At 43.0% G+C, this 27,391-nt stretch overlaps 1 protein-coding gene across 2 annotated transcripts in view; it reads right to left on the reverse strand.

Annotated features, from left to right (window-relative positions):
* The window catches only part of anxa11a (annexin A11a), a 56,679-nt gene that overhangs the window by 24,777 nt on the left and 4,511 nt on the right, over positions 1-27,391 (reverse strand). The window contains exons 2-5 of one of the 2 annotated variants that reach the window (XM_068020536.1): positions 11,260-11,362; positions 8,574-8,671; positions 5,218-5,652; positions 1,523-1,610 (exon numbers count right to left, since the gene is read on the reverse strand). In XM_068020536.1, coding sequence (XP_067876637.1) covers positions 1,523-1,610; positions 5,218-5,652; positions 8,574-8,671; positions 11,260-11,353 — 715 coding nt within the window. In that variant the 5' untranslated portion in view covers positions 11,354-11,362. The remainder of the gene's footprint in view (positions 1-1,522; positions 1,611-5,217; positions 5,653-8,573; positions 8,672-11,259; positions 11,363-27,391) is intronic. The other variant, XM_068020537.1, reaches the window with a different exon arrangement.

The following is a 27,391-nucleotide window of genomic DNA, read 5'->3' on the forward strand; positions in this document are numbered from 1 at the left end:
AGAAGTTATCTACCGTCCAGTTAAAACCCACTTAGATGTCCAGGTAGGATTTCCAAATCAGTCAAACAGTAAAAAGGAACTAGGTGATGCATGCAGGAAAGTGTCTTGTCAAGTGCTAGAGAGTCATAACGATACAGAGGAAGCCAGTTGGCCCATCAAGCCTGAACCATGTGGTGGAAATATCTTCTCGAAAGAACAAAGAGTTTTCCCCAATGTCCTGGCTAACACTTTCCCCCTCAAACACCACCACCAAAAAAAAATGTACCATCACACCTCTTGTTGTGGGACATTGCTAAACACAAAATGGCTGGCTTGTTGAACTATGTAACAATGGTGTGTGCACTTCAAAGCAAATCACTATAGCTAGAGTGACTTGGAACAAGAGAGACATAATAATGCACATTATAAATGTAAGTTCTTTGTTAAACAGGAATAAGAACAACTTATATAGCACCTTTAACATAATTAAATGTCCCAAGGAGCTTCACTGGATGTTATAAAACAAAGTATGACATGAGCCACAAAAGGAGATACAAGGTCAGATAACCAAAAGCTTGGTCAAAGGAGGAGGTTTTGAGAGTGTCTTAAAGGAGGAAAGCAAAGTGGAAAGGCAGAGAGGTGAAGGTAGGGAATTCCACAGCTAGAGTACTGTCTCCAATTCTAGTCACCACACTTTAGGAAGAATGTGAGGGTCCTTGAGAGGGTGCAGACATTTACCAGAATGGTTCCAGGGATGGAAGATTTTAGTTACAAGGTTCGGTTGGAAAAGCTGGGGTTGTTCTCCCTGCAGCAAAGGAGACTGATTGATAGAGGTGTACAAGATTATGACAGGCTTACATAAGTTAGACAAGGAAAAACTGTTCCATTAACCGATGGTACAAGGACTAGGGGACACAGATTGAAGGTTTTGGGCAAGCGATGCAGGGGGAACGTGAGGACGGAGGTGAAAGTGAAGACAATCATTTCCAAAGGAAATTGGATGGGCACTTGAAGGAAATAAACATGCAGCGTTACAGGGATTGAGCTGGGCAGTGGGACAGACTGGATTACTCCACGGAAAGCCGGCATGGACTTGACGGGCTGAACGGCCTTCTTCTATGCCGTAACTGACTCTGGCTTTTAGAGCCTACGCAACTGAAGGCTTGGACACCAATGGTGGAGCAATTAAAATCAGGGGTGCCCAGGAAGCCAGAATTGGAGAAGCACTTTTGGAGGGTTGTGGGGCTAGAGGAGAGTACAGACATAAGGTAGGGCAAGGCCCTGGAGGGATTTGAAGACAAGGATGAGAATTATAAACAGTTGTTCAACCATGGAACGCTTCATAACTAACCCAATGTCCACACATGTGCACTTTACAGCAGGGATCATTAAAAGGCAATGAGTAGGAGGAACCACCATGTCGAACGCCTTCTCCTCCCAGCCCAGAGCCACGAATGCAAATGCTGAGCAGTCAGTCTCTCAGCCTCTGTCAGAATGAGAAAACTTAATAAAAAGAAAAGCAGTACACTTCAGATTCACTCACCAAATCCTTTCATAGCTTTCCTTAGAACTTCAGCATCCCTCAGGGCATCGAATCCTGCAGCATCTCTCACCGTCCCCCTGTTCACAGGCTAAAGACAAGATGTTTGCGTCAGTTAAACTGTTCAAAAGCAGGACAGGATTATTCCCCTCGGTCATGTACCAATTGTTTTTCCAGCTAAGATGGTGGGCAGGCAACCCAATGACAACGTGGTGGATAAGTGCTGTTTGCATCACTTCACTATCACCTGGTGTACTACGGGTTAAATTTCTCAAATTTATGAGGTTGCATCGTCAAGTCACTCATCAACAGCCATGAATCTACATTCCAATTCAACTTGAGGAATTTAAGCAGATTAAAGCATCCACTCTCTAACCAAAGATTTACTTAATTTAGTTCTGTACCTAAACATACAGCTTATGTGATCATCATGTGACAACCATAATCTTCCTTCTTCAGACCACATCTGGAGTACTGTGAGCAGTTCTGGGCACCACACCTTAGGAAGGATATACTGGCCTTTGGGGGTGGGTGGGGAGTGCAGTGTAGATTTACTGGAATGATACCCTGGACTCCAAGGGTTAAATTACAAGGAGAGATTAAACAAACTAGGGTTGTGTTTCCTGGACTTTATAAAGTTAAGGGGTGATTTGATTGAAGTTTTCAAGATATTAAGGAGAACAAATAGGGTAGATTGAGAGAAACAATTTCTGCTAGTTGGGGCATCCAGGACTAGGGGTTTTGGGCTAAAAATCAGAGTCAGAGTTATACAGCACAGGTCCTTCAGCCCATCGTGTCTGTGCTGGACATCAAGCACCTAACTATTCTAATCCCATTTTCCAGCACTTGGCCTGTAGCCTTGTATGCTATAGCATTTCGAGTGCTCATCTAAATACTTCTTAAATGTTGTGAGGGTTCCTGCCTCTACTACCTCTTCAGGCAGTGCGTTCCAGATTCCAACCACCCTCTGGCTGAAATTTTTTTTCCTCAAATCCCCTCTAAACCTCCTGCACCTTACCTTAAATCTATGCCCCCTGGTTATTGACCCGTCCGCTAAGGGAAAATGTTTCTTCCTATCTAACCTATCAATGCCCCTCATAATTTTGTATACCTCAGTCATGTCCCCCACAGCCAGACCTTTCAGGAGTGAAACTGGGAGACACTCCTTCACAGTAGGAGTTTGGAACTCTCTTCCACAAACAGCAATTGATGCCAGATCAATTGTTAATTTTAAATCTGAGATGGATAGATTTTTTATTAGCCAAAAGGGATGAAGGAATATGGAGTAAAGACAGGTAGATGGTGTTAGGTCGCAAATCAGCTATGATCATATTGAATGGCAGAACAGGCTCGAGGGGCTAAATGGTTTCCCTCCTGTTCTTATGTTCCCTAGTGTTGGCACAATGGTGGGATTGATTTAAATTTGCTTATATAGTCGGGGAAGAAAAACATTACAAAGAGTGTAAAAAGAATGCAGAAATGTAAGAGGGGACAATGAGGGACAATCCACGTGGAATCATGTTTCCCACACACTCATTCAGAAATTTTTGCCCCCCACCAATTTTCAAAAGGTAAATCAAGATTATTTTAGGGGCACCTGAAACATTATACTCAATAAATGCTGTGTTTACTCAGGCGTGCACTGATTGATAGCAGCGTATGTGCTGCTGAGAGCCAACATGCACAAAGCAGCAGTGCCACAGTAAGCCAGGACACCACACATCAGTATAACATGCAGCTAAATGTCTTATTTTTGCTTAAGTATCGTCAACTAATAACTAAAAACAACAATACTTAAACACTTTTTTGTTTAAAAAAGGGTGGGAAGTTTATTGCCTGCTTGTAAACACATGTTGATGGCACTGTCAGTTTAGAGTTTTTCACCTCTGCCAATTTTATCCTCTCCTGAAAGCACTTACTCCATCCCAGAGGACAGTTCCACATGTGCCATTCACTATGTCCCCCAAATAACTATTAGGAACTCAACAGTAAGACAATGATAAAACCATTGGCATTGCAGCCTAGTCCAATTCTGTTCTCGTATGACATCTGCACATGCACACTTCCAGCGGAGATCTCCAGATAGGGATGAGCAACAAGGAAAGCCTGCTCACTTTGCCTCTTTTGTACCAAAGGAGGAGGGAGGCCCATTGCCTCACCTCCCACCAATGGCCACCCTGCCTGAGTTCAGTAAACCTAACATAGAGCACGGAACCTTTCTGGTCTGTATGTCTGAATTACTCACTGAATAAACCTATGTGGGCACATCCAGGTTTAGGGGTTCGACCCCATTCTCTGGGGACATCAAGATGCCCACATTCTCCAACAAGACGGATAAGCTCTGAAATGATTTCAACTCCAATTGGCTAAACTCAGGTTTTTCCATCATGTAACAAAAGTTTAGCTAAGCTCAACAAGTTTAGATTCAGCGATATAAAAAGAGAATCAAATCTGATTTCCATCACCTGAATCTATATATAAATATACATAATTATACTTTAAAAAAAAGACTAAATCTGAATGCTTTTCACACAGATGCCTCAATAAGAATGTTCTAGAACCATATGCAGCAAAACAGATTCTCTTCTTGATGAAAGGTCAATCTGAAACATTAAGTTCTTTCTCCACAGATGCTACCCGACCTGCTGAGTACGTCACCATTTTCTGCTCTTATCTCCTCTTTTCAATTAACCTGGTAGACGATGCCTATGTCGTTGTATTGAAAGGTTTATTTCAGATTTTCAGCATTTACAGTATTTTGCTTTTGTCTTAGTTGAAAAGAACCTTCCAGAGATTAATGCATTGATCTACAGAGATAATCAATAAAGGTCATTAATCTAACACAGCATCACATGCAGTTATCAGAGGGAAACAACTCCAAAAAGCACATCAAGAAAATTTACCTCGAATTCTGGGACAACCTGGGTATAAAATGCCAAAACAACATTTTAAAATAGAAAATTAGGATCTTTTCCAATTCCTTAAGCAACCTGCAGTTTCATGTAGAAAGCAGCCATTTTCTTAAATAACACAAGTAAGTACATTCACAACAGCCCTGTTAAATCACAAGTGTGAAACAGAATAGAGGCATGCACTAAGAATACATAAAGGTTTTTGTGTGTCACCTCAGGAACATTGCATCAGGGACAACAATAAAGGTTTGCGAATGAAATAAAATGTTTGATTGTCATAGATCTGGAAAAAAAAAAGCACTACTTTTGACTTCTTCTGAAAGGGCAGCAAGGATACCTAGATGACAGGGAGCAGCCCATTCATAAAATAATCCGTTTCCTTCGTCTGAGTCTGGAAACTTTCTCCTGAAACCTTTCTCCTGAAACCTGTTCTTGAATTTGGATTCTGCCACAGCAACCCAAGGCTGGATAAGAGCCTTGACATGGACACTGACACTGCCCCTGACATGCCACACATCCACATCCTCCACACACATTCAACCCCTGCCTGCTTGCACCTCCCTTCCCTCCGCCTCTCCAGTACTGTCTTGCCTACAGTTACTTAGTATTTTTGGACCCCTTTGACTACTCCCGAATGTCTTTGCTAAAAACTGTTTGGTGAATCACTTTAGTTTTAACTGTCCAGTCACAAAACCTGGAAGTAAGCAAGCAATAAATTAAGCAAATTTTAACCTTCACCCTTAAAGCTTGTTCACTATAATTCATGAACTGAACGGTCTTCCATACCTTTAGTGGTGCTGCAGAGGGGGTCACAGTTGCACCAAATGAAGCAGAATTTGATGAGTAGCCTTGGGATGGATTAGCTCCGTAACCTGGAGTCGGGCCTGATGGATTAGCTCCGTAACCTGGAGTCGGGCCTGAGGAGTAACCTGGAGTCGGGCCTGAGGGGTAACCTGGAGTCGGGCCTGAGGGGTAACCTGGAGTCGGGCCTGAGGGGTAACCTGGAGTCGGGCCTGAGGGGTAACCTGGAGTCGGGCCTGAGGTTGTTGGATATCCTGGGTTAGAGCCAGGATATCCTGGATTGTATGAGGGAGCACCAGGCTGACTGCCTTGGCCTTGTGGATACATTCCATATTGAGGTGTTGGCTGCTGGTTGGGAGGTGCTCCAAACCCTCCAAAACCAGGATTGGGAGGTCCGAGAACACCCGACATGCTTTCAGCCTGTAACAATAGCAGAACAGAAGACAACGGCATTAAGATTTGCGGTTGGTAAAGCACAATTTTGATTCTCATTTCATTCCAATTTTGCTCAAGTAAATCTAAATGCCATCAGCTTCATTTCTAACTTGTCAATCTCTCATGGTGTCACACACTGAGTTGGGAGCGGAAGTCAAAAATCAAGCAGTGTTGTCGTTAGTGGAAATCAGGGTTGGAGCTAGGGGTGGGGGAGTGATGCTGGACCAAGGTGTGCAGAGCAATTCAATCCCCAATTTAAAGTCATATATTTAGTATTACCATTATAAATTCCTGTTTTAATATTTATAATGGAGGCTGCCTCTAAACTCATCACACTGTAATTATACCCTCCAGCCAGTTGTGGCACTGTTACATAGACATTTTCTGTTAGAAAAGTGGACTTGGGAATTAATAATGGAAAAAGTGGACACTAAATGCTCACAGGTGGAACTTTGATATAATAGATCAATTACATATAGGTGGCTAGAATTTATTTTTCAATATATTTATGAACTTATTTATATCAGATAATAAGTCATTTAGCGTAAATAGTATCTATCCTCCATATTTGAGTTCAATCTATTTGCAAATCCTTTCACGATTTGAGGTTCAGTAACAAAAAAATGAAATAAGAAACTTCCTAGTACAGTTCTCTCTCAGATAACATCTTGCTAGCCATTGTGATCAGGCAAGGTCAAGTACAGGGAGATAAACAGCCATGTGAAATTACATTGGTACCTTCATCATCTGCTAGGAATCACAGCTGAAAACCAACATTAGGGTTAGGATTTCTCCTTGAAGGCTGCCTTTGGAACTGCAAACCTGCTGATTCAAAGTTCAGCTATTGAACTTACCTTGTTCGATAGACATGGATAATAGAACTCATCACTTTGGGCCTTTGATTATTCTAGGCACTCATCAGGCCTGTGGTCAAGAATACTTCTGGTCACTATGTGTAAACACTTTGCAAATGTGTTTGTGATGTGAAGAGGAGGAACGCTAGCTGTGTTTTAGATCATGAGTGTCTATATTGTATATTTTAAATGCAATTTTAACCAGGTCAATGACTTGAAATTCTTAAAATGGCTTTTAGCCTGGAATGCAAAGCTGGGTCATCTGGTTGGATGCCCAGTTGCCCATTGAATTCTGCTAAGCAAGTTGAGTATCCTTTTCAGTGCACTGGATGTTTCCGTTTGGGAATTCCTATCAAACATGTCAAAAGAATGCAAGCTGGTAGATGTCAACAAATGATTTGTGAATGTTGTCTCATCAGGGGGCTTCTGCTGGGATCGGTAGCCGTGATCTCCGATGGTCTGCTGAGTCTTGGAAATCCTTTTTGATTGACATTTTGTGTTGATTGTGAGGGATATATTTTTTATCTTCCTTTGTACCAGCTTGGAAGAGGCACATAACCAGTTTAGTGCTCACCTTAATTTTTCACTGAACCACCATACATGCTGGAGATGCAATGAGGGAGTTCATGACGCTCATTTCTCATGTAAAGCTTTTAAATGTGGAGCCATGATCCAAACTACAAAACTGCGAAGACTTAGGAACTTTTGCTGTCTTGGAACAGATGTTGCAAAGTGTAACACTATAGGATACCTAATCTATGGTTCTACTGTTGCTTCAGTATACTTTTATTTCTGAATAAATCTGTTCGATAGTTTAGCCTGAGTGGTACTATTTGTCAGCATGGTGTTTTTGACTGGTTCAAAGAGATCCCAGTTGCATCGTGCCATCTTGTGCTATTTCCTATGCATACTCCAACTGTAAATGCTATCCCTGTGCACCCCATCTCAAATATTTGTGGTCATTTAAATAATGAAGAGATCATACTTTGCCCAACTGGGCAGGTTATTACAGCTAGATAGGGTGGGGCGAACTAGGGAGCATTATTAGGGGCTACAAAAGCATCAAGTTAGTTTAGATGCCAGGAAGTATTTCTTTTTACAGGTGAGTCTCCACATCTGGAATAGATTGCCAAAAAATGCAGTGAGTGTGGAATCACTACAGACCTTTAAATAAGAGTAGAAAACATCTTGGGCTGAACATTTGGGCCCTGCCAGGATACTGAACGGAGATGTTTGGGCCCCAAAAATACCAGCGCTAGCTGGTATGCTGGTTTCCAGTGCCGATCCCGGCACCAGCCATTTTTGCGGAGGTTGGTACGGGCCAGCAGGGCTCGTTAACAGCCTTATTAACTGCAATTAAAGGAGGCTGGTGTGCCAGCACTCCAGGCAGGCCTGGAGAGCCTCCCTGCCTGCCTGGGTGCGAGATTAGCCACATCCCACCCTGTAGAGGGGCACCACCCCACAGTGGTGGCCTGGCAGCAAGAACCATTTTTTGATTAAAATTTTAAAGAGGTTGATGAAAGGGTGCCTCCATGTTGAAGCACCCTCTCTGTTACTTACCTGCCATCACAACCTGCTGCTCCTCTCAAGCTGGAAGGCCTCCGATTGGCTCTCAAGCTTAGGGAGCCCACCTGCCGCCCTTAATTGGACAGGGAACCCATCTCCATGCCAATTAAGGGGGTGTTCCTATGAAAATCCCAATGAGTGACTGTTTACCCCTGGGGGCGGGTTCAGCACCAGGAAACTGTCTCAATTTTTGTTTCCCGCGCACACCGCCACCACCCCTCCCCTTCCCCCGTTAGGGGAAACACAGCCCCTTGTGTTAAAGATTGCAATTCGAACATTCTAGAACAAGGGAAATTAATGAGATTACCTCCCAATGCTAAAAATCCAGGATCGGGAGGGGGCGGAGGTGGGGAGGTGCTTTCTCGCTGCAGAAATGCTGCCAGACCTGTTGAGTATTTCCAGCACTTGAGTTTTATTTTAGCTGTTCTGGGTTTATATCAGAAAACTAAAGACACATTCATCTGTAGGTTTAAAAGTGGCACTTACCACTCCTGCCAAGTAGGAGGGATTGATATGTGAAGGCAAGTTTCCAAAAACATCCAGTCCAATAGGTGGGGTTTGATTGGCACCCCATGGATTACTACCTGAAATTGAGAAAAAGGCCACAAGAAATGTCATAGAACAGAAAGCAGATCATTATAGTGTCCAAGATTTCACACTTGCCAACACTGACTCAAAGTCTGGATGGGATCATAGATTGGACAACATCTGGCTCTAGAATATAAGTTTCAAGGAGATGGATATAAATTAATCAATGGCAGTTAGCAAGTCTGTGTACACCCAGTTTATATCACATTCAAATCAAAACTAACTGAAGCATACCACATGCTTCCCCATTGGCCACCCAGACTCGGCCTCCTTGCTGGGCAGTATTACCTGAACAGCCTGACAAATGAAACAAATGAAAAATTCATACAGCTCATTTATTCCAATAAGTTAGTCACTACCAAATTCCAAGTCTAATTCTGATGCAAAGAGGTGGGAACTGTTACTTCACCCCACCCACAGGAGTCATGACCTTAGATCATTTACACTCTGCAATCTAAGGGAATACTGCTCAAAATTGCAGTAGCCATAAGAACAGGGTTACAGATTCTTTCTGGAGATATCAGTGTAACTAACTTGGCTCATTTGGGAGTATTCGCACTTCAGAGTCAGAAAGCTGTGGGTTCAAGCCCCACTCTCGGACCTGGGCACATAGTGCAATACTGATGGAGTGCTGCATTGTTGGGAGTGTCACCCCTTGGATAAGACTGAGGCTCCTCCCTGACTGCTTCAGTGAATGTTGAAGATCCCCATGTATGAATTAAACAACATTTTGCATGATAACAATCTGCATTTATGTACCATCTTTAGTGTGGTAACTCATCTTAAAGCTCTTCACAGAGGCAATAAAGGATTGTTGAGTTGTGCTGCTGGGGAAAGTGACCAAAGGCACAATCAAAGAGGTAGGCTTTGAGGCTGAAGGGTTTAGTGAGAGGGCTCCAGGCTTCAATGACAAGACAAGCAAGACTCTGGTACCATGTGTGGAACTGGGAGGGGAGAATGGAAAAGAAGATTAGAACATAGCAAATAGGAGCAGGAGTAGGCCATTCAGCCCCTCGAAACTGCCCTGCTATTCAACTAGATCATGGCTGATCTTCTACCTCAACACCACTATATCCCTTGATATCTTTAATATGTAGAAATCTATCGATCTCTGTCTTGAACATACTCAATGACTGAGCATCCACTGCCCTCTGGGGTAGAGAATTCCAAAGATTCGACATCCTCTGAGTGAAGAAATTCCTCCTCAGCTCAGTCCTAAATGGCCTGCCCCTTATTCTGAGACTGTCCTCTGGTTCGAGAACCTCCCCCCCTCCCCCACAAGCCAGGGGAAACATCCTTCCTGCATCCAACCTGTCAAGCCCTGTAAGAACTTTGTATATTTAAATGTGATCACCTCTCATTCTTCTAAACTCTAGAGAATGCAAGTCTAGTCTCCTCAATCTCCCCTCATAGGACAATCCCACCATCCCAGGGGTCAGTCTGGTGAACCTCTGTTGCACTCCCTCTATGGCAATTATATCTTTCCTTAGGTAAAGAGATCAAAATTGTACACAATACTGCAGGTGCGGTCTCACCAAGGCTCTATACAATTGCAGCAAGACTTCTTTACTCCTGTACTCAAATCCTCTTACAATAAAGGCCAACATACCATTTGCCTTCCTAATTAGAATACAAATGATGGGTGTGTTGGGATGTATGGCTGGAGGAGATGCTGAGACTGGGAATGCCAAGACTATGAATTCAAACACAAATCCAAAACAACGAAGGTGGTGAATGAAATGGCCAATTATATGAAAATCATGGAGAGAGATTAAATAGGATAAAGGAGTGATAGCACACTGCATAGTCACAAATGAGTTCTGTGGTGACTATGACCAGGATGGTCTCAATGTTGGCAAGGCAGAATTCATCCTGAAAGGATTTGCACAAGAAGTGCTGAGCTCTTGAATTTTGATCTTTTAAAATACCGAATGGATAGTAAACTTAACTGAAGTTATGAACATGCTGAATTGGCAGAAAAACGGCACTCATAATCCCTGGGTCCTTTTGAGAGTATGACACTTTAATGGTGTAAACATCAGATTCAGCAACTCATCCAAACTAGAACTGCACGTCTCAAAGATGTCACCAGTGCTCATTGATTTTTGTTTCAAAAAAAAAAAAGAGCCAATGGAAATATAGAACTAAAATTAGTCTATTGTATTAATACAAAAAGAAAATGCTCTTGAAGCATTCAATCAAAACTACAAGTCAATTAAAGAGTGCCTTAGGGATACAGTGCAGGAGGAACTGATCACACGGTCCCCAGCCTTTTCTCTTAGGATTTACATCTATTTCAGTAAAACGTTTAAGAGCAAATCATCTCATGGTTTGATTTAGAACTGTAATTTGAATGAACAAGGGAATAACTAATTCAGGTGTGATGAATCACAGTGTCCAGCTGGTTGGTATGCAGTGCTCTTTGTGGAGTGGCTGAAGATATTTCGGGAACAGTCTACTTGACTTGTAATTTCTTCAAAATCTGCACCCTGGAGAGGTTTTTGAACAGGGTGCCCCTCTCAAGCCCCTATCAAAGCCCACAGGAAACCATGAAATATTCGAGTCATGCCAACCGTAACAGTACCTGGTGCTGGTGGATATCCTCCTGGTGCTGGGGGATAGCCCCCTGGTGCTGGGGGATAGCCCCCTGGTGCTGGGGGATAACCTGGATAGCTCATCTTCTAAATCTGAGAAGAAAAGTAAAATTTAGATTTTTAAAAATCAACCTGGCAATGCAGTTGTCTACAGTAACGGTTGGGGAAAAAAAAAGAACTTTCACTTATATGGCACCTTTCACAACCTTGCAAGCTGTTCCAAAGCGCTTTACAAACAATAAATAACATTTACTGTTGCAATGCAGGAAATCTGTGCACAGCAAGCTGCCACAAACAAACAATTATCAAATAATCTGTTTAAGTGATGTTGATTGAAGGACTAATACTGGGCTGGACAGCAGGGAGATTCCCACTGTTCTTCAAAATAGTAGCTTGTCTTCAGCTGCTTAGGCCCCAAGCTCTACAGTACCCTCCCTAAACCTTTCCACCTCTCTACTTGTCTCTCCGCCTTTAATACATTTCTTAAAACCTACCTCTTTGTCCAAGCTTTTGGTCACCTGCCTCAGTATCTCCTAATCTAGCTCGGTGACATATTTTCTTTGATTACAGTCCTGTGAAGCACTTTGGGACATTTACCACATTAAAAGGAGTTATATAAATGCAAGCTGTTGTTGGCTAATTGATCACAAGGTACTTCAGTAAAATTCCTATGTCTGCTGTCTAAATATTCCTAGTGTCATACCCAGGCTTAGCCCTAAACAAAATGCAGGCCCTAAAGAAGTCACACAGGATCAAGAATTGTGCCATTTTGCACAACTGAATGGTTATTCAATTTGGTTCACTTCAGCAAGAACTGCAATTCAGCTAGATCTGGGCCCAAGTTGGAGGCAGAGTGGAGTGAAGCAGAGGCTGTGATCTATAGAAATCCATTTTCTGTGCTCGGATTACAGTCTGGATTTTATTTTACCAATAACCTTAGGATTGGAAACTTGGCAACAAGCCAAACCTCTAGATTTTCCCACAAAGTTGGAGGAAGGGGATTGGGGGAATCTTGATTAAATGCAGGACAAAAATGCCGAGACAACTGTTTATTTGACGCAAAGAACATTTCTTCAATGTGGGATCCCGAACAGCGAAACCAAATAACAGACAGGAACTGCAAGATTACAATGTATACACAACGATAACGTTAAGATAAATTAAGCTTTTTTTTAAAAAAAACACTGGATCGATCTCTAACTGCCAACAGCAATGAAAATACCAGCCCCAGAGACCATGTTGAGATCACAGCCCTAAATATGGTGGTGCGGGGGAGTGGGGGAGGGGGGGGGGGTAATGCAGTGAAGAGATTAGAATGAAGAGAACACATACCATGCCATCGCCCAATTCGATTTGGCATGTGTTGGCCTTCTTTGTACCGACTTCAAGTATCTCCTGATGTTCAACCCTAAATCTATATATGTGACTGCTGCTCTGGCTAACATGTTGTTTATTATACTTGAAGCTCCCTTTAGTCTGCCCAAAAACTGTAGATTGCCACTTTAGTACCAATTTGTCTCAAGATGATTTAATCTTGTACTAATACCTAAAAACAGATAACCTGGCCATTATCACGTTGTTGTTGTGGGATTTTGCTTTATACAATTTGGCTGCCATGTTTCCTACATTACAAATGTGACCACACTTCAAAAGTACTTAATTGGCTGTAAAGCACTTTGGGACATCCCAAGGTCCTAAAAGGTGCTATATAACTGCAAATCTTTCTTTCTTGACTAGGGATGGATTGAATGTAGCTCAAAGTCACCTCAAGCAGAACTCTTGAATAGCCAGCAGGAAGAGAGACTCCCATCCCATAAGTACGGGTGAGACTCAAACAACAAGACACATTATCGGTGAGAGGACTGTGTACGACCCAGGGCTCCAGTGCAGAAATTACTGAGTTGCGAATCAAACTCATCTTAATGCTCATCTACCACTTAACAAAACACAAGAGTGTGCCAAAGGCAGGTTACGACCACGGCAAAACAAGTGTACAGGTCAAGAAAATAAAAGAATGCAAGTGCAAATGGGAGCTTTGCATTCATCTGAACATTAGTGGGTGATGGGGGAAGGATCACCATAACCTGTTTAACTGGTTCCAACGTACTCGTGGTTTCATTCGCCAATAATTACCAATAGGTTTAACTGATCCTGCACTAACCTAATCAAGTAGTTAGGATTTGGAATGCACTGCCTAATAGGGCAGTGGATACAAATTCAATAGTAGCCTTCGAAAGGTAATTGAAGGAGAAAAAATTGCTGGGATATTGAGAAACAGCAGGCGAGTGGGACTAACTGGATTGCTCTTTAAAAAAGATGGTGTGGATTTAATGGGCTGAAAGGCCTCCTTCTGTTCTGTATTATTCTAATGATTCAAAATGAAGATTTCTCTGCATTTTGAGTATTATTTGCAGCAAGTGCCGGGAATGCAAAGGAGTCAAATCTGTTCCAATTCCTTTTGTCAATTCTTTTTCCTCAATTGGACATGGCGATGTGTTTAAAACAGGTCCTAATGTAAGTATAGAGATCTTTTACAAGAAACGTATCACTGAAATCTGACAACACATCGAAAACTCACAGCCTCATGAAGGGCACTGCAATCCTCATGGTTCGAGAGAATTTAAACGTCACAGAAATTCCTCAGAAAAATGATTTAATTCCTCCGGAGAGCTGTGTGTGAGGGTGGGGGAGGATGGGGTCGGTGGGGCAAAGAGAGAGGGGGGAGTGGAAGATGGTGAGAGGAGGAGGGGGGGGGACAGCGATGAATACTATTTTGTTATTATTTGTTGAGGAGCATTTGTCATTAGGATGGTCACCGGGAAAAGTAATCAGAATCAATTAAGCTGGCCACTGCAAAACTGAAATAAAACTTTACTAACCCAAAAGAAACCGACCTTGATTTGTACAATGTGTCAGAACCTGATAGCCCAGTTGATCATGGAAAAACAACAACAATGTGTACTCATGCAATTTTCCTCAGCAAAAATAAGCTTGTGGTTATGCAAATCAATTTTAGCAGCAAGTTGAAGGCTAACGTCAGTGGCACAAATTTCCCAATTTGGCCCAATGCGGAAACCCTGCCCCACAGTTTCTAGACTAAGACAGTCCTCGAACACCTGGCAGGTTTACCTGTCAGAAGAACCTTCTTTCCCCTACCACAATCTCCTCATTCCCTTCACTTGCCTCCCCTAAAAAAAAAGCAGTAAGTTCCATTCCATTAATAAATCCATAACAATTGCCCTCTTCACAGCCTATCAATCCAGTTACCTTTTAAAATGTCACGTCTTTGCATCAACTACTGTCTCTGGGATATTGTTTCACATGTCCACTAATCTGTGGGGGTAAAGTATAGTTTAACCTCTATCTTTGTTTAAAGCCTGAAAATATTTTACCCGTGTCCTTTGGACCAAGTCCAATAGCTTGTTTACTTCAATCTTATCTATACCTTTTATTGTTTTAATTGATCCTTCTGTATCTCCTCAGTTTTACAGCCAATAAAAATAAGTTGATGCTTGCACCATTCTTTATAATTTATTTCCACAGGGTCCGTACTCCATCCTGATCACTCGCTTTGGAAAACTTGCCAACATATCAATGCCCTTTTTAAAAGATACAGGTTTAAAAATTGAATAGGATATGGCAGAATTGACCTCCCCATTGATCTGCATAACTTGTTCCGACTTGTAATTAAATGCCTCTCTTACAGGATATTTTTAGGCTGTTATCCTTGATACTTCCCAAATCTTTTACAGCCTCTATCAAGAAGACCTATTCACAAAATGGGATCCTTTCTTGTACTGGACATTTACTTTTGCCAAGGACGATATGCATTACCAGAGAATTAACCATACAAAATCTATTGTCCAAAATAACATAAATGCTCCAAGTGTCTCTCCACATAATTCACCTTCAAACTATGAGGAAACATTCTGGAATACATACATAAAAAGAAACATATATAAAAAGAAACTAAACATTTTCAAACTGAACGTACGATCATCTGATTGCCAACCTGAAACTGATGTTTGTTCATTTAACCCAGGTATTTCAGTTGAAAGGAGTTAACTCAACTGCTCAGTTTTTTGGACAATGTACACGATCGCTTTTCATCATGGATCTGAAAGATGCTTTCAAGCTTCCCAAGAGTTTACAGTTTGCTAAAAGCTTGGACAAAGAGGTAGGTTTAAGGAAGTATTTTAAAGGAGGAGAGGTTTAGGCAGGGAATTCCAGCGTTTAGAGCCTAGACAACTGAAGGCACAGCTGCCAATGGTGGGTTAAAGGAAGTGGGCCATGCACATAATACCAGAGTTGGAGGAAGACAGGGTTCTCTGATGTTGGAAGACTGGAGGTTACAGAGATAGGGCAAGGTGAGGCCATGAAGGGTTTTGAACACGAGGATGCGAATAATAAAAATGTTGATGATGGATCCGAAGCCAGTCTAGGTTAACAAGTACAAGGTGTGATGAGCAAGTCGATGTCTCAGCCATAACTTGCTTTGAAGCAACACAGCAGCTGGTGGCCTGGGCTAGGAAGAAGCACAGTTGTGCATGGTGGTATTTCAAACCATGAAACATAGACAGCCAGAGTTCCCTTAAAAACAAGGGGGTCTTATTCTGTCATCTCCACAGATGGTCAGAAATAAACTTGTCCAAATGTTCAAAATAGAGTTTTCAAAAAAGTCCAGCTGAAAAGAGACGATGGGAAACCCAACACTCACTCCCTAAACTATCCATGCAATCGATTAGTAAATGTAACTTCCCAGTTTTCATTTCCTGGATAGTTATCCTCATCCTGCTACGGCACTCCCCTCTCAGACCGACTCTCTTCTACTCCTGCACAACCAGCAGAAAACTGAAAGAAAGAACTTGCATTTCTAAAGGGCCTTTCATGACTTCAGGATGTCTCAAAGCGCATTGCAGCCAATGAAGTACTTGCGAAGCTTAGCCACTGTTGCAATGTAGGAAACGTGGCAGCCAACTTGTGCACAGCAAGACCCCGCAAGCAGCAATGTAAGTATGACCAAATGATTTGTTTTTAAGTGATGTTGGTTGAGTGATAAATATTGTCCTGCTGTTACGACCGACTGCTCCAGACAAAGCCCCCAATCAAAATATACGATTCTGATTGTGGTGGGAGAAACGCACTGTTAATTCAATCCTGTCCCTCCACAGATCGCCTAACACATCATTTTAAACTTTCCAAATTAAAGAAAGACCCAGCCAAATTGTACTATGTCGTTAAATCAACAAATTAACTGTTTAATTTAAAAAACTAAATTCTTAAATACTGAGACATAAACAACATTTAAAATAGAAAAAAAATTGGAGTCCTTGCAAATTTACAGTCCAATGTTGCTTGAACTCCTCACAGCTGTCCGATGGGGGAAAAAAGGTTCTTGCAAAGTAGAACAGTCCGTAGTCTAATTCCAGCAGTAAGTGATGCTTTCCTTCTCCAGCAAATTTCAACAATTAACACCTTGCAAACACATTTTAAATGAATCAATTTGACTTTGAGTTTTTTTGAGGGATAAAAGATTGTCAGTCTAATTTCCCTTCCTTCAGTTTAAATTACCAGAGATGTGTGTTCTGGCTTGAATTTTTTTTTAGGAATTTTGAGAGCTAAAAGTTAAAACAGACTAAAATTCTCTTCCTTCAGTTTAAATGCTCTTATTTCAGGTGCTAACACCAGCTGTCCATCTGTATTCTCTGTTAGAACAAACTGTCTCCAACTAAAAAGCCAGTTCAAAATTGAATTGTAACAAATGCATTGCTTGATACTCAGTCACAGTGGCTGTATCCATGGTAGCGAGAATGCATCCTTTGAAACGCAGTCTCCGAATGACTGTATCCAAGGCAATGAAAATGCTCCTTCTCGGTAACTCCAGAGGCCTGTTGGTTCTTAAAGCAGTACTGATCCTTTGCAAGCCTTAAAGGTACACCACATATTCCTGGAGAGAAAAAAACTACAGGACCATGACACTGGTCACTGGGGAGAAGTTCCCTACTCTTCTTCAAAATAGTGTCATGGGATGTTTTATGTCCACCTGATAGACATTAAGCTGAGTCTCTGTCTGCTCTAAGGCCTTTAAAGGGCAGCAGGACAGCTTCAGTTAGTGATGAACCATTATCTGCAATCACCCTTCCAACCTGCTTCTCCCACCATGCAACTTGTGAGCTTTTATTACAACACAGGTTAATTATTTTCTAATCCTGAATCCACAGTGGCGCAGTGGTTAGCACTGCAGCCTCACAGCTCCAGCGACCTGGTTGATAGGTAAATTGGCCATTATAAATTTCCCCTAGTATAGGTCGGTGGTAGGGAAATGTAGGGACAGGTGAGGACGTGATAGGAATGTGAGATTAGTGTAGGATTAGTATAAATGGGTGGTTAATGGTCGGCACAGACTTGGTGGGCCGAAGGGCCTGTTTCAGTGCTGTATCTCTAAATCAAATCTAAATCTAAATCAAAACAGACTGTTGACCAGTATCCATGGAGTACAGCAAGGTTCACAGCTCAGAGTTGAGAGATTCAGGACCTCGTTAACATGGTCATATGTGGAAAGAAAGAAACAGACCACAAAAGAGTTTATTTCCTTTTCACTTTAATTTGGTAACCAAAAAAACCCCAAGCAAGGTCAAAAGGACTCAATTTCATCTGGGCATCAGCTTCAGGCCAACCCGTAGCACAGAGAGCAGAGTGACTTCAAGCTGAAACACATTTCCACAAGTGTGAGTTGGCTTTACATAAGGAGAGTAAGGATTGGAAAGAAAGGGCTAATTGGATCACAGCATACAGGCAAATATCAGTTCCCATTTTGAAGTCATACATTTATTTCCTAATAATAAAACATATTTAAAGTTAAATAACTTAATATGCAGCAATTTGGGAAAGTGAAATGGACTTGACTGCAGACCCTAACTTCAAACGATGCCTCAACCAATCCAGAACTCACCCACCTCATTGAAAATATATTTCTCTTTATCCTTGCTGCTTGTGGGAGCTTGCTGTGCAAAAATTGGCTGCCACGTTTCCTACAACAGTGACTACACTTCAAAAGTACTTCACTGGCGTGTTTTTGCTGAGGTAGCAAAAGGTGTCATATAAATGCAAGGCTATTAATTTTTCTCTCGAATACAAGCTGCTATTTTGTCAATATTCATTTAACCAGAAGGGAATTTACAAACCATGAACTGCAGCAAGTGATACAAACATCAGCATCAAAGACATAGTGACCCAGATGCATTGCTGCCTAGAAAATGGCAGATGCGATTATCTGAAAAGGGAAGTGATAGGAAAGATGGAATTAAATATCAAGTTAAATTTAGATGTAAATGTAGCAACTGCCAGTTATATAGACACAGCGGCTTTATACTGATGGTTTGTTGCTAAAATCCTGAGGCTAGGAATAGAAGCTCCCAGAGACCAATTTCTGCAGGAATGCTGCTTTGAAGAGGTGTGGTCCTTCCATGTAAACCTGATACCTTACTTACATTGAGAAACCACACACCCACAGGGCAGGTAACCAGGAAATGGAGGATGTTGTCAAAATATTGCTGCATATGTTGCAAGAGATGCAAGTTCTGGTTTTGTGTGTGAGGCTCGCTCAATATAAATCTCGCAGCATCGTGTAACAGTTATTAACAAGCACTTGCTTTAATCCATGGCCGACCTCATCAAAATGTCTCGGGTCCCTCACGCGATTAAGTGAATTTGAAGGGGAGCGACTCAAGTCATGTGGCAGCAATTCTGAAGATCAGAAGAAAAATTCAGAACCTGCAGCGTTCTGTTGTGTCAGGTCCAAACCAGACATTGTCATTGAACCTGTTGACAAAGGAGGCACTGTTGTTGTCTGGCAAACCATTCTCTACCTTTCAGAGGCTGAACAGCAACTCTCGGACACTTCCTCCTCCCTCCACCTGGGCCATGACCTCACCACTGAACATCAAGCCATAGTGTCCCAGATTGTCACTGGCCTCAGCTCCTCTGGAGATCTTCCCTGCCACAGTCACCAAACGCACAGTCCCACAATCTCTCTCAGCCTATTTCAACCTCCTTCCACAAGCAGGACTGGCCTGGTAGACCCATTGTTTCAGTCCATTCTTACCCCGCGAAAGTTATTTCTTCCTATCTCAACACTAATTTTTCTACAGTTGTCCAGTCTCTTCTCATCTACATTTGCGACTCTTCTGACACGCTCCGCCACCTTAACAGTCTCCTGGCCCCAACAGTTTCTTCCTCACTATAGACATTCAGTTCATCTACACCTCCATCCTCCACCTGGATGACCTAATGGCCCTCTGCTTCTTCTGTGCACAGTCCCCAACCAGTCCCCATCCACCACAACCCTCTTCCACCTGGCTGAACATATTCTCACTTTGACTCATCTCACTTGCTCCAAATAAAAGGTGTTGCTATGGGAACGAGTATGGGTCAGGGCTATGGCTGCCTTTGAACATTTTGTTCCAATCCTACTCAGGTTCCCTCCCTCACCTCTTTTCCTAGTATAATGATCACTGTATCGGTGTCCTGCTCTCGCCCTGAACTGGAAAATTTCACCAAATTTGTTTCAAATTTCCAAAGCTCCTTCGCCTTTACCTGGTCCATCTCTGACGCTTCTCTTCCTTGGCGTCTCTATTTCCATTTCTGTGGATAGGCTGTCAACCAAGATATACAAAAGGCCTGACTCCCACAGCCACCTTGACTTTACTTCCTCCTGCTTCCTGCAAGGCCTCTATTACATTCTAGTTTCTCTGTTTTTATTGCATCTGTTCTGATAATGTCCCTTTCCATACCAGTGCTTCTGACGCTTCTTCCTTTTTCCTCAAATCGAGATTCCCCCGCAATGTGTTCATTCTATTTCACGCCCCTTCCCCTCCCTTCCAGAGCCATGATAGGGTTCCTCAAACCTCCACCCCACCAGCCTCCACATTCAGCTAATTATCCTCCGCCATTTCCAGTGCCAGCGTGATGTCACCACCAAATGCATCTTCCCCTTCACTCCCCTTTCAGCATTTCGAAGTGACTGTTCCCTCCTGATCCACTCTCCCATCACCTATAATACCTACTGCCCTTCCCAAGGCACCTCTACATGCAAGCGCAGAAAATGCAACACCTGCCCTTTTATCTCCCCACTTCCCATCATCCAGGGCCCCAAAACACTCTTTCCAGGTAACACCAATTTACTTGTACTTCTTTCAATTTAGTACACAGTGTTTGCTGCTCACAATGCAGTCTTCGCTACATTGGGGAGAACAAAACGCAGATTGCTCGACCACTTTACTGAGCACCTCCGCTCAGTCTACAAACATGACCCTGATCTTTCAGTTGCCTTTCATTTTAATTCTCCGTCTCCCTCCCACTCGGACCTCGGCCTCCTGCACTGTTCCAAAGAAATTCAACAGAAGCTGAAGGAACAAGACCTCATCTTTCGATTAGGCACTTTACAGTCTTCTGGGCTCAAGTTTAACTTCAACAGTTTCCGATCATAAACACTGCTCTCACTTTTTCAAACAGTGGGTTCTAGTAATGATTCTGATGTTCATTAAATTACTTCTGCTTTCCACCCTTTCACAGAACTTCCCTTTTGTTCTTTCATCCTCTTCCCCCACCCCCCATATTTCCTGAATCTTGTGAGGAACATTTTCCACTTCTGACGAAGGGTCATTAAACTGAAACGTTAACTCCGTTTCTCTCTCCACAGATGCTGCCTGACTGGCTGAGTATTTCCAGCATTTTTTGTTTCTATAAAAAGCCATAACATCTTTCACGATGCCAAAACATCGCAAAGCACTTTGCAACAGTGAAGTACTTCTGAAGTGTAGCCCTGGTTATATTGTAGTGAAATGTGACAGCCAACTTGTGCACAGCAAGCTCCCACAAAACAGCAATTAAATAATAACCAAATAATCTGTTTTAGTGATGTTGGTTGAGGGATACATTTTTGGCCAAAACATTGACAGGAACTCCCCTGCTCTTCTTCAAATAGTGGCACAGGATCCACCCGAGGGGGCAAGCGGGGCCTCGGTTTAATGTCCCATCTGAAAGATGGCATCTCCGATAATGCGGCACTCGCTCAGTACTGCACTGAAGTGTCAGCCTGAATTGTGTACTCAAGTATCTGAAGTGGGATTTGAACTCACAAGCTTATGAAACCGAGGCAAACATGCTATCTATTGATACAAGAGCAGAATCCTCTGACGAAAGGACAGACCTGAAACGTGAACTGTGTTTCTCTCTCCACAGATGCTGCCAGACCTGAGAGTTTCCACCATTTTCTGTTTTTATTTATGCTGCCTACTGAGTCAGGGCTGACATTCATCCCACCAATAAACATGAGATGAATGACCAGTATATCTATCAGTGGTATTGGTTGAAGGAGGACTTTTCTTTTTATTTGCTCAGGGGGATGTGGGCATCGCTGGCTAGGCCAGCATTTGTAGCCCATTCCTAATTGCCCTTGAGAAGGTGGTGGTGAGCTGCCTTCCTGAACCACTGCACTCCACGTGGTGTAGGCACACCTACGGTGCTGTTAGGGAGGGAGTTCCAGGATTTTGATCCAGCGACAGTGAAGGAACAGTGATATAGTTCCAAGTTAGGATGGTGTGTGGCTTGGAGGGGAAGTTGCAGGTGATGGTGTTCCCATGCATCTGCTGCCCTTGTCCTTCTAGTTGGTACAGGTCCTGGGTTTGGAAGATGCTGTCGAAGCAGCCTTGGTGAGTTGCTGCAGTGCATCTTGCATCCAGTATACACTGCTGCCACCGTATGTCGGTGGTGGAGGGAGTGAATGTTGAAGGTGGTGGATGGGGTGCCAATCAATCAAGCAGGCTGCTTTGTCCTGGATGGTGTCGAGCTTCTTGAGTGTTGTTGAAGCTGCACCCATCCAGGCAAGTGAAGAGTATTACATCACTCTCCTGACTTGCGCCTTGTAGATGGTGGACAGGCATTGGGGAGTCAGGAGGTGAACTTCGCACAGCGGAATTCCCAGACTGACCTGCTCTTGTAGCCACTGTATTTATGTGCTGGTCCAGTTCAGTTTCTGGTCTATGGTGACCCCCAGGATGTTGACAGTGGGAGATTCAACAATCATAATGCCTTTGAACGTCAAGGGGAGATGGTTAGATTCTCTCTTGTTTGAGATGGTCATTGCCTGGCACTTCTGTGGCACAAATGTTACTTGCCACTTATCAGCCCAAGCCTGGATATTGTCCAGGTCTTGCTGCATATGGACATGGACTGCTTCAGTATCTGACGAGTCGTGAATGGTGAACATTGTGCAATCATCAGCGAACATCCCCACTTCTGATCTTATGGTGGAGGGAAGGTCATCAATGAAGTAGCTGAAGATGGTTGGGCCCAGGACACTACCTTGAGGAACTCCTGCAGTGATGTCCTGGGACTGAGATGATTGACCTCCAACAACTACAATCATTTTCCTTTGTGCCAAGTATGACTCTAACCAGTGCAGAGTTTTCCCCCTGATCCCACTGACTCCAGTTTTGCTAGGGCTCCTTGATGCCATACTCAGTCAAATGCTGCCTTGATGTCGAGGGCTGTCCCTCTCACCTCACCTCTGGAGTTCAGCTGTTTTGTCCATGTTTGGACCAAGGCTGTAATGAGGTCAGGAGCTGAGTGGCCCTGGCAGAATCCAAACTGTGCACCACTGAGCATGTTATGTTGGGCAAGTACCGCTTGATAGCACTGTCGACGACCCTTTCTGTCATTTTACTGATGATCGAGGGTAGATTGATGGGGCGGTAATTGGCTGGGTTGGATTTGTCCTGCTTTTTGTGCTCAGGACATACCAGGGAAATTTTTCACATTTCCAGGTAGATGCCGGCGTTGTAGCTGCACTGGAACTTGGCTAGGGGCATGGCTAGTTCTGGAGAACAAGTCTTCAGTTCTATTGCCAGAATGTTGTCAGGGCCCATAGCCTTTTCAGTATCCAGTGCCTTCAGCCTTGCCTTGATATCACGTGGAGTGAATCGGATTGGTTGAAGACTGGCATCTGTGATGCTGGGGACTTCAGGAGGAGGCAGAGATGGATCATCCACTCGGCACTTCTGGCTGAAGCTGGATGCAAATGCTTCAGTCTAGTCTTTTGCACTGATGTGCTGGGCTCCCCCATCGTTGAGGATGGGGATATTTGTGCAGCCACCTCCTCCTGTCAGTTAGAGTCATACAGAGATTCAGCACTGAAACAGGCCCTTCGGCCCAATGAGTCTGTGCCGTCCAACCACCACCCATTTATACTAATCCTACATTAATCCCATATTCCCTACCACATCCCCACCATTCTCCTATCACCCACCTACACTAGGGGCAATTTACAATGGCCAATTTACCTATCAACCTGCAAGTCTTTGGCTGTGGGAGGAAACTGGAGCACCCGGTGGAAACCCATGCGGTCACAGGGAGAACTTGCAAACTCCGCACAGGCAGTACCCAGAACCGAACCTGGGTCGCTGGAGCTGCGGGTCTGCGGTGCCAACCACTGTGCCGCCAATTGTTTAATTATCCACCACCATTCACGACATGAATGGATGTGGCAGGACTGCAGACCTTAGATCTGATCCGTTGGTTGTGGGCTCGCTTAGCCCTGCCTATTGCATGCTTCTGCTGTTTGGCACACAGATAGTCCTGTGTTGTAGCTTCAGCAGGTTGACACCTCATTTTGAGGTATGCCTAGTGCTGCTCCTGGCATACCCTTCTGCACTCTTCATTGAACCAGGGTTGGTCCCCTGGCTTGATGGTAATGGTAGAGTGGGGAATATGCCGGGCCATGAGGTTACAGATTGTGGTTGAATACAATTCTGCTGCTGCTGATGGCCCACAGCACCTCGTGGATACCCAGTTTGGAGTTGCTGGATCTGGTCAAAATCTATCTGTTGTCCAGGACGCTGGGAGAATTACAAAGTAGTGCCAGGAGATCCGTAACTGACACCTAAACTATCAGACAAGGCTGAAGAGTCTTCAGTTACCAGCGAAGTCAAGAGGATAGTGCAGCACTTCCCCAGTACTGCACTGAAATGTCAGCTGGGATCATAGGCTTTCAAAATTGGGGTCTACAGACTCTTGCAGGGCCATGGAGGGATGTCCAATGTGTCAATGATGCCACTACTGGGTAAACCACACATCAAAAGCACAGTGACTAGAACTCTGCATTCAATAATTTTTTCCTGTATTTGTTGAATTATTAGTGTCTTATTGCTGTTCCTGTATATGAGCAAAAGACACTTCCTGCAAAGCTAGCAAGGTTTCCCTTTGGGCAGCTGACGTCATCTTTCAGGGTTTGGGACAGAGGTCCCGGGAATTGCCTCAGTATTTCCCCGGGATCCCTGGCACAGAAAGATTTGAAAATCACTAACCTAGATCAAGAGTTGAAGACTCAGTAGAGTTCACAACCAAATCCTTCGGACCCGCCAACAAAAACTGGGTCAAGTTCAGAAGAGTTTGGTACCACAATAGTAGGCAAAATGGAATAAATCCTGTTCACTGCTCATGACTTTGAGAGGGTGCATGAAAATATTTTCAGGAAATGTGTAAGGAGTGGGTATATAATGCAGGAGCCAGAATCATTTTTAGATTTGGAATGTGATACTGGCCGGGAGTCACACTTGCAATATAAAAGTAAACATACAAGGATTACACCAGTGTTCAATGGTTAGTTGACTGAATGTGCACTTGTCTGACAACTACAGCTCGTTCAATGACTCAATCTGTTCAAGTTTCCACTCACCCTTGCAAGCTTGTGGTGTGTCGGAAAATTGCTTGGCTATTTTGGCAGGTCTACAGTGCTTTAATTTTGGTCTGTTTAAGAAAAATATAATTATATTGACTGTCTCACTAATGCACCGCACTCAGTCAATGCAAGGCACTTAAACGCATGAGCTTCTGCTAATACAACATCTGAATTAAAAATGAGAAGCAAAATTTCACACTGTGCAAAGCATTTTGCACATGCTCAATAAAAATGAGGATCGCTCATTTTCTTTAAAAAAAACTAGTCAATCTATATTAAAAGTTTTGCCTATGGCACACACTTCCTGTGCATATTAACTTCACTTTCTGTGTCACACATAGGAATATAGGAACAGATGCAGGCCATTCAGCCCCTCAAGTCTGTTCCGCCATTCAATTAGTTTATGGTTGATCTGTATATTAATTCCATCTACCTGCCTTGATTCCATATCGCTCAATATACTCGCCCAACAAAAATCTATTGATCATGGTTTTGAGATTTTCAATTACCTCATCCAGCCTCAACAGCTTTTTGGTGGGAGGGCATTTCAGATTTCCACTACCCTTTGTGTGGAAAAGTGCTTCCTGGCGTCACCCTGGCTAAACCAAATGGTGTCATGCCAGTATTTCATAATAGCAAAAGCGAAAATAGGCTGGTAGCCAGTAGGAGGTGCTGCTGTGGTCACTCCAACTCCCTGAAGACATCCTTCACTGGATGCAACTTTGAGCTAGAAAACAGGACCCTGAGTCAATGGACAAAATATTAGGAGGGGTGACCAAAAGCACAGCCAAAGAGGATCTTAAAGAATGAGGGAATTCCAGAGTGCGTGACCCAGATGGCCAAGGGCATCATCAACAATAGAGGGTTGGAAGGGAGAGGCCAGAGTTAGAGAAACAGACTTGTAAAATATTTGGTTTCTCCACAAAGCTCACATAATACAAGAATGATTCGCATGAATGTCAATGAAAGAGTTAAAATTCAATTTGATTAGAGGCTCGGTGAAGTCCTGGCTGATTTTTCCCTTCTCCTGCTCAAAGACACCAAGGTCAGCTGTGATATATCCAATTCCATTCCCAGCTGAGACCAGCACAGGCCAGGACAACCTGGAACTTTCCTCATCTTTGTGTTCCATGAAAACATTGCTCAGTTCATTTACAGGATAATGTAGCCTTAGTCCAAAAATTTAAATCGACAAAATCATTTTATTCAGTACTTGCATAAAAGCAGGATTAATTGATGGACGGAGGTGCTACTTTGGAACAATTTGGGACAAAACCCAACGTTCTTCCATGATTTACCTAATGTCTCAAGGCATGTTTGAAATGGTGGCAATTTTCTGGTATAAAATTTCCACACTGCAAGGGACAACAACAATTTGAATGGAAATGAAAATTGGGAACTTCTATTCTGGACCGGCAACCCACTCCACCTGAGCGATGAAGGTGAAAAATGGCTCACCTGTGAATCACAGAGTGTAACCACACCCCACCCTGTGCTTCTAAAGAAGGATACCCTCTGACTTACCCTGAACACCAAGAAACATGCACTAGTATTATGAGGGAAATTGGTTGCAACCAGCTGGTTTGGTTGGCTAGGAGTGCCTCTTAGCAAATTTATTGGCTCCACTGTTCACATCACTTTCGAGCAAGTTCATTGGCCAGTGGTAAGCACATGATTTTTCCCCCCATTAAAATTAAAAATACGCTTCTCAGATTTCCATTTTCTGCCACAGGCCATTGCTCAGGCTGAAACAGTTAGCACAGACTTCCTGAAATATTTTGTTCTTGGTCAGGGCCAGAGAGAATAAAGAAAAACCTTATTTTTCTTTAACTAAAATATGTTTTAAAAGCATCTGTTCCTACTTATCTCAACAGGAGAGAAAGATTTCACTTCATTTAGCATCTTGTTTACTGCCATTCCCATGTCCCTGCAGATCAAAGCCTTGTGAAGAAAGAATTTCAACAGAGGGAAAAATAAGTCACTTCAGGAAGATGAGAGTCGATTTTCACATGGTGGAAATGCTGGGATGAAACACATCAGCTGTCCTTTATCCTTGTCTGTTCCTGTACCTCCTTCTCCATTTATTGAGCTATTTAAAATGGGAGTGAGGGATACGATTGGAATTTCTTGAATTTGTGTACCCCACCTTGTGACGCAGCCATTTTACCGACTGGGCTAAATGTTAGCCTATGTGTATATTATTAAAAGTTTTGTATTCTGTGTATCAAAAGTCAATCACTTAAGCAAAAAATAATAATTTCAGCATTGGTCTTATGTTTTGAATGGGTCCATTTATTTTAAAGTGGCCATAAAATTATTTTTTTGTGCGGAAAAATGTCATGAATTTATCTTCTCATTCATAATCAAATCTCAACACAGGAAGA

Source organism: Heterodontus francisci, chromosome 42 (genome assembly GCF_036365525.1).
Source record: "Heterodontus francisci isolate sHetFra1 chromosome 42, sHetFra1.hap1, whole genome shotgun sequence".
NCBI classification, from domain to species: Eukaryota; Metazoa; Chordata; class Chondrichthyes; order Heterodontiformes; family Heterodontidae; genus Heterodontus; species Heterodontus francisci.